The sequence below is a fragment of the Oratosquilla oratoria genome, chromosome 7 (genome assembly GCF_046742065.1).
Source record: "Oratosquilla oratoria isolate Oo_2021 chromosome 7, ASM4674206v1, whole genome shotgun sequence".
NCBI classification, from domain to species: domain Eukaryota; kingdom Metazoa; phylum Arthropoda; class Malacostraca; order Stomatopoda; family Squillidae; genus Oratosquilla; species Oratosquilla oratoria.
The window spans coordinates 71,674,887-71,687,386 of NC_134783.1; the positions used below are offsets into that span (position 1 = coordinate 71,674,887).

General features: G+C 40.4%; 1 protein-coding gene across 1 annotated transcript in view; it reads left to right on the plus strand.

The window, feature by feature from the left end:
• Positions 1-5,040: 5,040 nt before the first annotated feature.
• Positions 5,041-12,500, plus strand: part of LOC143027206 (DDB1- and CUL4-associated factor 8-like) — a gene marked incomplete at its 5' end in the record, with an annotated part of 48,575 nt that continues 41,115 nt past the window's right edge. The window contains 2 exon segments of the mRNA XM_076188384.1: positions 5,041-5,320; positions 11,970-12,228. Coding sequence (XP_076044499.1) covers positions 5,041-5,320; positions 11,970-12,228 — 539 coding nt within the window.

The window sequence follows — 12,500 nt, forward strand, 5'->3', positions numbered from 1 at the left end:
TTTTCCTTTTCTTTAATTACCTTCATAACTGTTTCTTTTGTATTTTCCTCTATCTGCTTTTGTAATATTTCTCTAAAAGATATTTTTTTTTATTTTCCTGTTCTTGTTTCCATTGATTTTTTATTTCAGTGAGGTCTGTTTCTTTGACTCTTCCACCTTTCCAGTCACTACTTTTAATTGCTCTTTGACCTTTTTCAGTTCATCATTTTTATTTTTATCCTCATTTTTCATTCTCTCGTTTTCTCTTTTAAGGATTTCAATTTCGCTCTTTAGGTCACTTAATTCTTTAATTGTTTGCTCATTACTCTTTTGCAAAGTAATCAGTTCCCTATGTACAGCTCTGTAATCCAGTTTTAAATCTATAATTTCTTCCATTAAGTCATTTACTTCATGATTTCTTAATGCATTACTATATCTAATTTCTCTATGTCTAAACTTTTACCTATTTCACCTGGGTTTCTTTGAAACCCTGAAAAAAGGTTACTTCCCACCTTTGGTTTTTTCTCAATGTCTATCAAACAATGGTGTTTGGGGATGACACCTCTGGGACTTTCCACTATACTTACGTCCAGTCCTTGTTTCGTAGGTTCATTTGTTATTCTTTCCTCTTTTTCTTTCTCCATTTTGCCAAAAACTATACTTATTTTAAGAACTGGAAAGGCTTTTACTGGTCATACAAGTACCATAGCCTACCCATCCCATACAATAACAACTGGTTTCCTTCATTATCGGTGACAAAACTGCTAGATAGTCATGCTCAATCGCAGCACTTCCTTTCGGTTCGGTGTCTGGTGGGTACACAAGGATGCTGGCATCGGTGTCTTGATAATATATACAGTACTACCTTTCATTAATGGACATTAATTAGCTGTGATTGCGGTGTTTTCGCTGTGTTTTCGGTGTTTTTGTTGCTGTTTAGTGTGTGCAATCACTGTGCCACCCAAAAACCACTCCAAATCAACGGCTTATTCACATCAATGGACAACGTTACCCCCTGTTAGTCCGTTAATGAGAGGTAGTACTGTAATTTTGTAGTTGTACATGAGTTACCCCCAGATTCTGTGAACTGGTTTGATTATGTTTTCTGTGATTATTGAGTAAAAGAGAATGAGTAATACAGCAATGACTATAATATATAATGCAAGTAGTGTGTTGTATCATACATTTGGCAGCCGATGCTGCATGCGAGACTTTGACTCATACTGAAGTGGTTAATCAGCAACCTCTCCTCTCCATCCCTTTATGCAGAACAAGAGAAGACAGGGAGAAATCCCTTCAGGCTGTGTCAAAATATCATTCGCAAATAAGCACCCCCTATCTCCATACCTGCCCCACCCTTCCTTGCATAACAGTATCATCTAAATACAGTCACTCTCCACTCATCCCTACCACCCATTTTCTCCCTTGCTCAGCAGACATTCCCCTCTTGCTCAATACCCCATTCACCCCATCCATCCATCCATCTCATCCACAGTCGTCCCCTCAAGTTCACTCCCTCCACCTCTGCCTTCCACACCTTTTTTTACTAATCTTTCATCACTCATTCTTTCCATGTGTCCAAACCATCCCAATCTTTCATCAGCCTGATATTCCATCTCCTTTTCCACTCCTGCTCACCTCACCTTGTTTCTCACTCTGTCCAACCTAGTAACCCCTACCATACTTTTCAGATATTTCATCTCAAACACATTTAAACTTACTGTCAGTATGTTCACCATTTCATGATGTGTGATCCATCATTCACAATCCCTTAATGTTATTACTTCCATCTTTGTGAATTGGTTCCATGTTAACCCTTTTCCAATCCTGTGTCACTGTTCCTTCTTTTAATGGATGCAAAATGAAACTATAAATCTCGTCTACCAGTTGTTCCCCACATTCTTTAAGTATCTAGTTTAAGATCTTTTAAGTCCTCAATCTTTTTGCACATCCAATTATCCCAAATGATTGAATGCTTCTTTCATTTCTACATTTTTGTTTTCTAAATCCAAATTATGGCCCACCTTGCCTTCCACTATGAAAGAAAAAAAAAAAAATTGTGAAGAAAATTTTGAAACTTTCACTATTTCTGCCTAAGCTGAATCTTTAAAATCACTATGATAATCCTGTAAAAAAGTTTTGTTTCATATCTGCATTTATCTGCAACACTCCTTTCAAAATTCCTTTCTCCCTCCCTGCAGATTCTTGGAGAGTAATTTCTAGATCATTTGTTCCGTTGCTTTTTCTCTTTCTCCATTTTTCTCAATCCATGTCCCAGGCTTTTTTAGCATCTCACACCTTTTATTTAACTAGCCTTCTGCTTCTTCCTACCACTGATCTTAAACACATTTTTTGTTTACACCCAAATTGTAAATATCTGTCTATTTATCCATTTATGAATGGGCTTCTCTCCATTATAAGGGAGGTAGGCAGTCAAGGGGTGCTCCCACCCATCCCACCCACCCAACCCATCCCACTCTCATTTGTTCCCCATTTACCATTCATCTTAGCTCCTCATTGATCATTGATGAAGGGTCTTCCCTGTCCCCTGTCCCCCGTCCATTGTCTAGGTCAGAAGCAGTGCAGGAAGACACAGCATAACCACAGCATAACTACAGCAGGGCCAACCACTTTATTTGAAAGGCAACTTACCCTCCATGTACCCTCATGCAAAGATAGAGAATACGAGGAGAAGTCCCTTTTGGGTCATGTCTATATTCCATTCACAGCCACTTGTACCTTATCCCTTCCCTGCTCAACAGACATTCTCCTTTTTCAAAACCCCCTTCATCCCATCCATCTCATTCTTGGTCTTTCCTGTAATTAACTCCATCCACCTCTGCCTTCCACAATCCTTTTGCTAGTCTTAATTCATTATTTCCATGTGCCCAAACCATCCCATTATTCTTTCATCCACCCTATCCACCAGCTCAGTTTCCATCCCTGCTCACCTCCTCACCTCCTTATTGCTTACTTTATCCATCCTTGTAACCCCCACCATACTTCACAAATATTTCATATCAAACATATTTAATTTTCTCCTTTCTGCCTCCCGTAGATTCCCCATACAGTGTTGTAGGCACTGTCGCCCCATATAAGCCTTCTCTACATCCATCCCCAGATACCCAATTCTCTTGATAGTTTTCATTTCCCCAAGACATTTACTTGCTTCCTTCACTGCAGTTTATATCTACCTGCACTTCCCCATTCCCTGCTACATGTGATCCTGAATACTTAAAACTATCTACTTCCTGTAAGCTTTCTCCTTTAAGACTTACCTCCAGGTTATTGCCACTCTCACCTCTCATAGATTTCAAGAAGCTGCTTTTATGCACATTTACTTTCAACTTCCTATTACATACCTTCCCAAGCTTTGTCACCAACTGCTTCAGAGCCTCCTCTGACCCAGCCACAGGTGCTCTTTCATCATCAAACAACCACTGGCTCACCTCCCATTTCAATCTCTACCCATCTCCAATCACCCATCACCCTCACATCTACTTCCAATACCATCCAGATATCTGTAGATGGGTGCTGAAAGAAGATTATGGTGGGGTGATTGTGCCTATGAGACAGAGACTTGGAATTTAATGGAGGTAGAAAAGATAAATTTAAATGTGTCTGGGATGAAGTGTTTGAGAAGTATGGTGGATGTTGCAAGAATGGAGAAATGAGGAGAAATGAGGAGGTGAGGAGAAGAGCTGGGATGGAAAGAGAACTGGCAGATAGGCTGATGAAAGGTATGGCTAATTGGGGTGGTGTGGGCATATGGGAAGATTGATTGAGGAAAGTCTAACAAAAAGAGTGTGGAAGGCAGAAGTGGATATAGTGAACTTGAGGGGAAGACCAAAAGTGAGGTGGATGGGTAGGGTGACAGGGGCTTTAAGCAAAAGGGGAATGTCTGTTGAGTATGGAAGGGAGAAAGTAGGAGAGAGGTGTGAGTGAAGAATACTTGTGTATGGACAATAATTTGATTCAGTCTGAAGGAATTTCTTCTTGTCTTCTCAATTTTTTGAGTGAGGGGTTGAGGAGGGAGGGTTGCTATATAAATGAAGAGGTTGATTCTGCTGTGGACATGCTCTGTCTTGCTGCATTGCTTCAGACCCAGACATTGGATAGGGGACAGGGATGGTCTTTCATTTGTAAGGAGCTAAAAGGAGAAGGAAACAAATAGGTGATGGATGGGAGTGGAATGATGGGGATGGGTGGATGTCTTGGCTGGCTACCCATATAAGGGGAAAGGAGCCATTGGTATTTAGATATAGATAGATTATTATTTTTTTGCTGTTTGAGATGAAGTGCCTAAGAAGTATGGTAGGGATTACTAGGCTAGATAGAGTGAGAAAGGAGGAGGTGAGCAGGGGTGGAAAGGAATTTGGGAGATAGGGTTGATGAAATTGTATTGGGATAGTTTGGACACATGGAAAGAATGAGTGAAGAAAGATTAGTAAAAGAGATGTGGAAAGCAGAGGTGGAGGGAGTGAACATGAGGGGTAACTAATGATGAGATGGATGGATGGGGTAAAAGGGGCATTGGGAAAGAGGAGAATGTCTGTTGAGGAATGAAGGGAGAATACAGAAGATAGGGGTGAGTGGAGAATGGTTGTGTATGGATGATGCTGTGTTGCATGGAAGTGAGTAAGTGGGGGATGGGGTGGTGGTGAGTGAGCAAGTGTGAATGATGTTTTGACACACCCTGAAGGGACTTCTCCCCATCTCCTCTTTTTCTGCACAAGGGGAAGGAGAGGGAGGGTCACCGATTAAATGAAATGGCCTTGCTGTGGATGTGCTGTGTCTTGCTACATTGCTTCTGACCCAGGAGGAGCCAAGAAAAGAGGGAGAGAAGGGTGGTGAATAGGAGTGGATATGTGGGGATGAAATGAGTGGGAGTGGATTGATGCCTTTGACTTTAGACTATCTCCCTTGTAAGGGGGAAAAAGCCATTGGTATATGTATGTATTTTTGCTGTTGTTATTACTGCTATTATTGTTATTATTATTAATGTATTTTGAGATACTTGTCATTGTTAACATTTTGTAGAGTACATTTTTATTTTTGCAGTTTGGAACTTTTCTTCAATAAAGGATCAGACAAGTTCAGATACCTCAGTACCTCGTAGACAAGGCTTCAGGCAACACCTTGATGCACTTGATGCACTCCTATCAGACTCAGATGATGAGCCAGTACTGAGTAGTAATTCTACAGGGGTCAACTGTAACAGTGAAGAAAATGAAGTAGATAAAGACGACCCAGATGATGCAGTTGGGAAAGAAGTGAAGAGAGTTCTAGATCATCAGTTACCTAAACATACGTGGCATTGTGTGGATCAAGTTGTTAAAAGGTAAAAAATTCTATTGGTACAAAAGCAAAAAGTTGTTTAGGGATCTGAATTGGACTAGAATGACACGGTTATCACCTGAGTGTCAACCATTTGGCTAATGATATACCAGGGTCTGGAAGGTCCAGAAACAATACTTCTTTTCTCTCTCAGGGAATCAGTTCTGTACATTGTCTGATGTCCAACTATATGTACAGAAAGTGCTATGGGGTTAACTTGGATGATTAATATTCTACTCAAACATCTACAATAACCTACCTCCACTGTCCTGCAGTACATCCATAAGATTGATGAAATACTCTTGAATAGAACTGTGCACACATTTTCATGTGATGTTCTATAGGGTAAAAGAAAAAAAAAAAATTCTGTGTGTAAATGTTCAACTTGGCAGCATGCACCAAAACCACCTCAATTGGACACCTACACACTGAAACTAAAAATTTCCCCCATAGAACATTAGATGAAAGGGAGAATCCTAAACAACACACACCTGTCTACTCCCTGGGATCTGTACCACCCAGAGGGGTGGCAAAGACTTCTTGTGATAGTTTAGGCCCCAACTCCCTCCATGCTGAGTGTTGGAAGGTGGTCCCATGATGTAAATGGCACCACACCATCCAGCACTTCTAAGTCTGGATGACTGCATCACAGATGATTGTCCAGGATGTAACACTTTACCCCATACTATTCAACACATTATGGAAGACTTCATTGTACACAGTTGTGCACACCAGCAACACAACATATACTCTGTAAGGGATTTGTGGGAAAACCATGTTCCAGCCATGGCATTCCTCATGGTGATGGGACTGCTCAGCCTAGGGAAGGACATCAGCAACAACAACAACACACCTGTCTTACTACATCACACAGGCACCAGTTGAATGGGGGTGGGGGAATCAATCATACATAACAACCTCCCACCAGCACCACACAACACATCCACCCAAAAACATATTCACACTTGCATCATGAAACAAATTCTCCAAGACAGACCACTAAACTCAATACTTCACCAACATCAGCCCCATGGAAATAGCCCTCTCCAGAGGAGTAAAAGCCACATTGGCACACTTGCATGTAGGACACCAACCAACATTAAAACAATACATATATACATATACCAAAGGGTTTTTTCTCCCCTTATAAGGGAGGTAGCTAAAAAACAAAGGCATAAAAACCACCCCCACCCATTCCATCCCTATCACACTCCACTCCTGTCCACCCTCTTCCCTCCCTCTTATCTTGGCACCTCCTGGATGACAGGTCATCTCTGCATCTTGTCCACTGCCCTGGGTCAGAAGCAGTGTCGCAAGACACAGCACATCCACAGCAAGGCCGCTTCATTAAATCGGCCTCCCTCCCCTCTCCGTCCCCTTATGCAGAAAAGGAGAAGATGGGGAGAAATCTCTTCTGGCTGTGTCAAATTTTTCTCACACATACTCTCTCACCCCCCATCCCCCACCCATTCCACCTCATGGATCACAACATCATCCATATATAACCATTCTCTATTCACCCCTGTCTTCTGTCCTCTCCCTTCCTTCCTCAACAGACATTCCCCCCTTTACCCCATCCATCTCATCCTAGGTTGCCCCCTCATGTTCACTCCTTCCACATCTGCCATCCACACCTCTTTCACTAGTCTTTCTTCACTCATTCTTTCCATGTGTCCAAACCATCCCAATACTCTTTCATCCACCCTATCTCCCAACTGCCTATCCACCCCCCTTCTTCTCAGCTCTCACTAGTAGTTACTTGAGATTAAAACAATACCAACACAAAATAGCCTGGCCACAGATTGAAACTGCCCTAGATGCAACCACCACACAGAAGACAGTATTTAATTTAAAATGTCTCGCACAAACAATCCCTAGACAACATGATATTTCTTCCCTGAGTGATTTATAAGCCAACCCAATGGCTGTTAGTAATTACATGGGAACCATGGGTCTCCTGCAAGAGAGACCTGGTGCAGTGGAGTAATTTACTATATATATATAGTGGTATTAGGAAATGAGTGGAAGGGTAGTTAGGTACATACATATACCAAAGGCTTTTTCTCCCTTACATGGGAGATAGCCAAAAAACAAAGGCATAGAAACCACTCCCCTCTACCCTCTTCCCTCCCTCTTGTCTTGGCACCTCCTGGATGATGGGTCATCCCTGCATCTTGTCCACTGCCCTGGGTCAGAAGCAGTGTCGCAAGACACAGCACATTCACAGCAAGGCTGCTTCATTAAATCAGTGACCCTCCCCTCTCTGTTCCCTCATATTTTATTACCAATGTTTTGTCCTAAAAGGACTTCCTCAGAATGTACACAAATATACTGTCAGCTTATATACTCCCAGCTTATCCCATTCCTCCCCAATCATCATTGCTCCTCCTACACCTCCACTTGGCCTTGCGAAGAACCAAGTTTCTTGCTCTCCTCGCTAACTTGACAGATCCATCACAGTGGTTGCTATATAATTGTAAACTAATGTAGGCTGCCTCATTTAATCTTCTTTCCTTCTTGGATAGTCCTCTATGGACCACCTCTATTTTTTCCCAATCTGGTAGATGGCCAAAGTTGTCAAGGTGGACCACTAAAGAATTTGAAGTCTGGTGGGCTCCGACGCTTTTGTGTTCAGATGTCCTCTAGTAATCCCTCTGCCAGTTTCTCCAAAGTAATTAATGGGATGGCTTTTGCATGGTATTTTATAAATCAAGCTGTTCTCTTCCTCTTCGGCCTTGTCCTTGCTTCTATTTCTCAGAATATCACGTATCCTGGTGCCAATACTATAAGCAATTTTTAACTCTGCTTTGGTGAGAAACTGTCCCATCTCACTTATGAGTCTAGAGTTGGGGATGGACAAAAACCCACTGCTGTCAACCTTGGTCTCTCCACTTTTGTTCCCTTTGCTTTTGTTATTTTAAGGCCTTACCTTTTAACCTATGTATAATGTAGCTTTTTGAAAACATCAAATATATACTTAATTTCTTCCTGGATGAATTCCTCACTACATGTTCTGTATGCTCTCTCCACTCTTGATGTTGTCATTGTGGGCAGAGTAGTAGTGTACGATGTTGTCTTTGTTAGTGCTTTTCCTGTAGACTAAAAATGTGATCTTATTTCCCTCTCTCCATATTACTGTGTCCAGGAAAGCCAATCTATCATTCTCCTCATGCTCCACTGTGAACTGAATGTTCTGTTCTATTCTGTTTAACCTATTCAGTTTCTCATTAAGATTGGTTTCTCTGGGGGCAATGACAAGTATGTCATCCATGTACTGTATCCAAGTTGTATCCTGGGCCATTATAGATATAAAAGGATTTCCCTCTAACTTGCCCATGGGTAATGAAGCTAAGACAGCACTGAGGGGACTCCCCATAGTGAGTCAATGACACTGAAAATATTCTTCATTATTAAAGACAAAAGGGCCAAATTGAGGCAGCCTACATCAGTTTACATCCATGTAGCAGCCACCGTGATGGGTTTGTCAAGTTAGCGAGGATAGCAAGCGACTTGGTTCTTTGCAAGGCCAAGCAGAGGTGTTGGAGGAGCAATGATGATCAGGAAGGAACAGGATAAGCTAGGAGTAAATAAGCTGACAGTTTATTTGCTTGTGTGCACTCAGAGGAAGTCCTTTTAGGATAGAACATTAGTGATAAAACTCCAACGGTTTTTGGTGTTTACCTTACCACCCTTCCACCCATTCTGTCTTGTGTACTTCATTAGGAAATGAGCCAATATATGGAAGATTAAAGAGGTATGGAGTGGCATGAAGGAGCTGTAGTAAAAAAATGTTGGATACACAGTTTTTAAGATGAACAAATTAAATGAGAGAAAAAGAAACAATACCAGATAAAGCTAAGAGAGGTATTAATGTACTAAAGAATAAAGGAAAATCATTGGTGTAGAAAAAATTTGTTGTTTCAAGGGAGAAATGTTAAGTACACAAAGGTAGTATGTGGGATGAGGATGAGAGGGAGAAGAGAAGCAGTGAATGGTTAATTAAAAAGATGAAGGTAGTGGTGGTAAAAAAGAACACATGAATACTTGCAAAGAAACTAGGAAGACTGAGAAAAATAATAAAGGAGTGGAAACAAAACGTTTGGAGGGCAAGAGTAGAGGGTGTATGAAGTGGGGTAGGTATTTGAAGAAGAATTTTGAAAAGAATAAAATGTTGCTTTGGAAGTGAAGAGTGAAAGTGCAAATCAGGTAATGTGAAGGTAAAGAGTGTTGACAAATCCTAATGGAGACAATAAGGGACAGATGGGTAGAGTCTTTCAAAGAGTTCAATTTTGAGGTGGAGAAAGAGGCTTTGATTGTGTCATTTTCAGATGCCAAAAAAATAACTGTAATGGGAGAGGAAAATGATAAGGCAATAGGAAAAGAGGAGATAGAATGAGGATTAAAGGAGATTAAAGCCAGTGAAACAGGTTTGGTGATTGCTATTTAGAGTATCTGAAGGTTATAGTGGAGAGGTTGATGATATTGTTTAATGTGTGCTGAAGAGAAGGAAGGGCTCCTGTGAACTGGAAGAGTGCATATATTGTTCCACTTTACAAAGGATAAGGGGACAAATATGAATATGATAGATTAAAGGAATCAGTCTGTCAAAGTGTATAGGAGAATAATTGTGGAAGAGCAGCATATGATTAGGAAAAGAAGAGTCTGCATAGACCAAATTCTTATGATAAAACAGATATGGAATTTTTGAGACTGGATAAGGAATATTTTGAGTTCTCATGGATTTGAAGGTGTATGACAGGATTGACAGGCATTATGAAATGTTGTGATTATGTATTGGACAGGGAAGTTTTGAGAGCAGTCATAACTTTTTTCATGAATAGTAGAGTTTGTATGAGGGTAAGGAATGGAGAGCGAGTGATTTGAGGTGAATGTGGAGCTGTGTCAGGGTTGTATAATGTCACCATGCTTGTTCAACATGCATATAGTAGGGTGGTGAGAGAGATAAAAGCATGCTGCTATGCAGGGTTTTGGAATATAGAAAATAGGAGATGAGCCAGCTTTTTTGTGAATAACAGCATTTTTTCCTGATACAAGCCTGAAGAAGCTGGTGGCAAAGTTTGGGAGGGTATATGAAAGGAGGAAGCTGAAAGTAAATGTGTGCTTAAGTGTAAGGTGGTGATATTAGGGGTGATATCTTTGCATGCCTTACCAGCTGCCTGTTTCTTGTGACATGTTTAATACCCCAAGGCATTTACTTCCCTCAATCTACAATTTACCTCCACCTCCACTCCCTTGCCTGCCACATGCAATCCCAAATACCTAAAACTATCCAGACTTTCATCCTTAACCTCTTCAATATGAGTCAAATTCTCATGGACAGCATCAGCTGCCTGGTGTATGATGATTAGTTGGTGCACCACAATACTTGCAATATAGAATATAAAGTTATAGCTGTATTACTTGTTCTCTTTCTAATTATTAATAACCACAGAAAATATGATCTAGCCACTTCACAGAGTATGGGGGTCACTCAGCTACAACTACAAAATGAATACTGTATAATCAAGATGCCAATGCCGGTATCCTCATATACCTACTCATGCCTCACGATCCCTACGTAGGTGTCATTGTCTGGAAGTGGTTAAGACTTATTTCCAACTTGATGCCATCCTCTTGTCTTGTACATTTCATCCTCATACCTCTACCCACATTTACCTTCAACTTCCTCCTATAACATACCTTTCCAAACTCTGTCATTAACTGCCATAATTTGCCTGGCTGTCAGACCCTGCTTTGGAAGTGCTGTCTTGCTGCATTCCCTCTGACCACACACTAGCAGTGTTATGAGGGACAAGGATGACTCTTCATCCATGAGGTGCTAAAATGGGAGGGACAGTAAATGAGTAGATAGTTGTGGGACAGTTGCAGGGTAGGTGTATGCTTGGACACAAATCCCACCTCCCTCATTACAAGGCCTTTTGGTATACCTGTATGTATCACAAGCTGGTACCCATCCTTGGTCCCAACAAGTGTATTGCTCATGGATAATGGTGAAAAGATTGATAAAGAGATATGATATTTCACTGATCTTGAAGTACAACCCTCATGAGGAGGGGGGGGGGATCATAAAGGATTACAAAGGCGGAGCATGCCGACAGGAGACCTTTTGGTCCATATCTAGGTCAGATGCAAAAAAAAAAAAAAATAATAATAAAACAATAAAAACTATAATAATGTAAATAAATAAAATACATAAATAAATGCATAGGTATAGTTAAATAATAAACAAACAGGTAAATAGTAAATAATAATAAATTGACATATAACTAATAATAAATGAAAATCAGACAGACAAATGATAGCAAAACAAAAACAAATATAAAATAAATTATAATCATTACAGCATCTTGCTTAGGTGTTTATTTAAATGATTCTTAAAGCTTCAAACTGAACTACATTGCACTCCCTGTGCAGGAAGTTTATTCCATTCATTAACTACACGGTTGGCAAAGTTGTTTCTACCTACTTCTAAATTGAATCTATTTCCGGACAGTTTGAGACCATTGTTTCTTGTCTGATTCTCATTCAATGTGAAAATTTTGTCACTTTTGGCAATAATTAAAACCATAATTAATTGCTCATAGTGTAGTTCATTTTTATGTATATTCATTGTGATGATTTCTCTGTTTCAGACAAATGGGTATGAGCTGTAAGTACCAGGGTGCAGAACTCTTCTCACAACACTGCTATGATTCTCTGCATGTGCCTAGACGTCTAGAGCGCATGTACAAGATGAAATTTCATCGTGGCTGTGTCAATGCCTTAAGTTTCAACACTACTGGCTCCTTGTTAGCTAGTGGCTCTGATGATCTCCAGATTGCAGTATGGGATTGGGCACTAGCAAAACCAGTTATAAGCTATGATAGTGGTCATAGAAACAATGTTTTTCAGGTATGATGTCTTATTTTTTATAGCATATTTTAAAAACACAGTAAATGTTTTAGGAAGAAATTATAACATACTGTAAGAATGGGCAGAGTATTTTAGGGAGTTGCTAAATATGAAAGAGGATAGGGAGGGAAAGGTAGTTGCAGTGGGAAGCACTAAGAAAATGACTGTGATGAGTGAGGAAAATGGAGGAGAAATAAGGAATGATAAAATGAAGACAGTTAAAATGAGAGCAGGTAAGGCACCTGGGTTGGATGGATGCCATGCAGAATGTC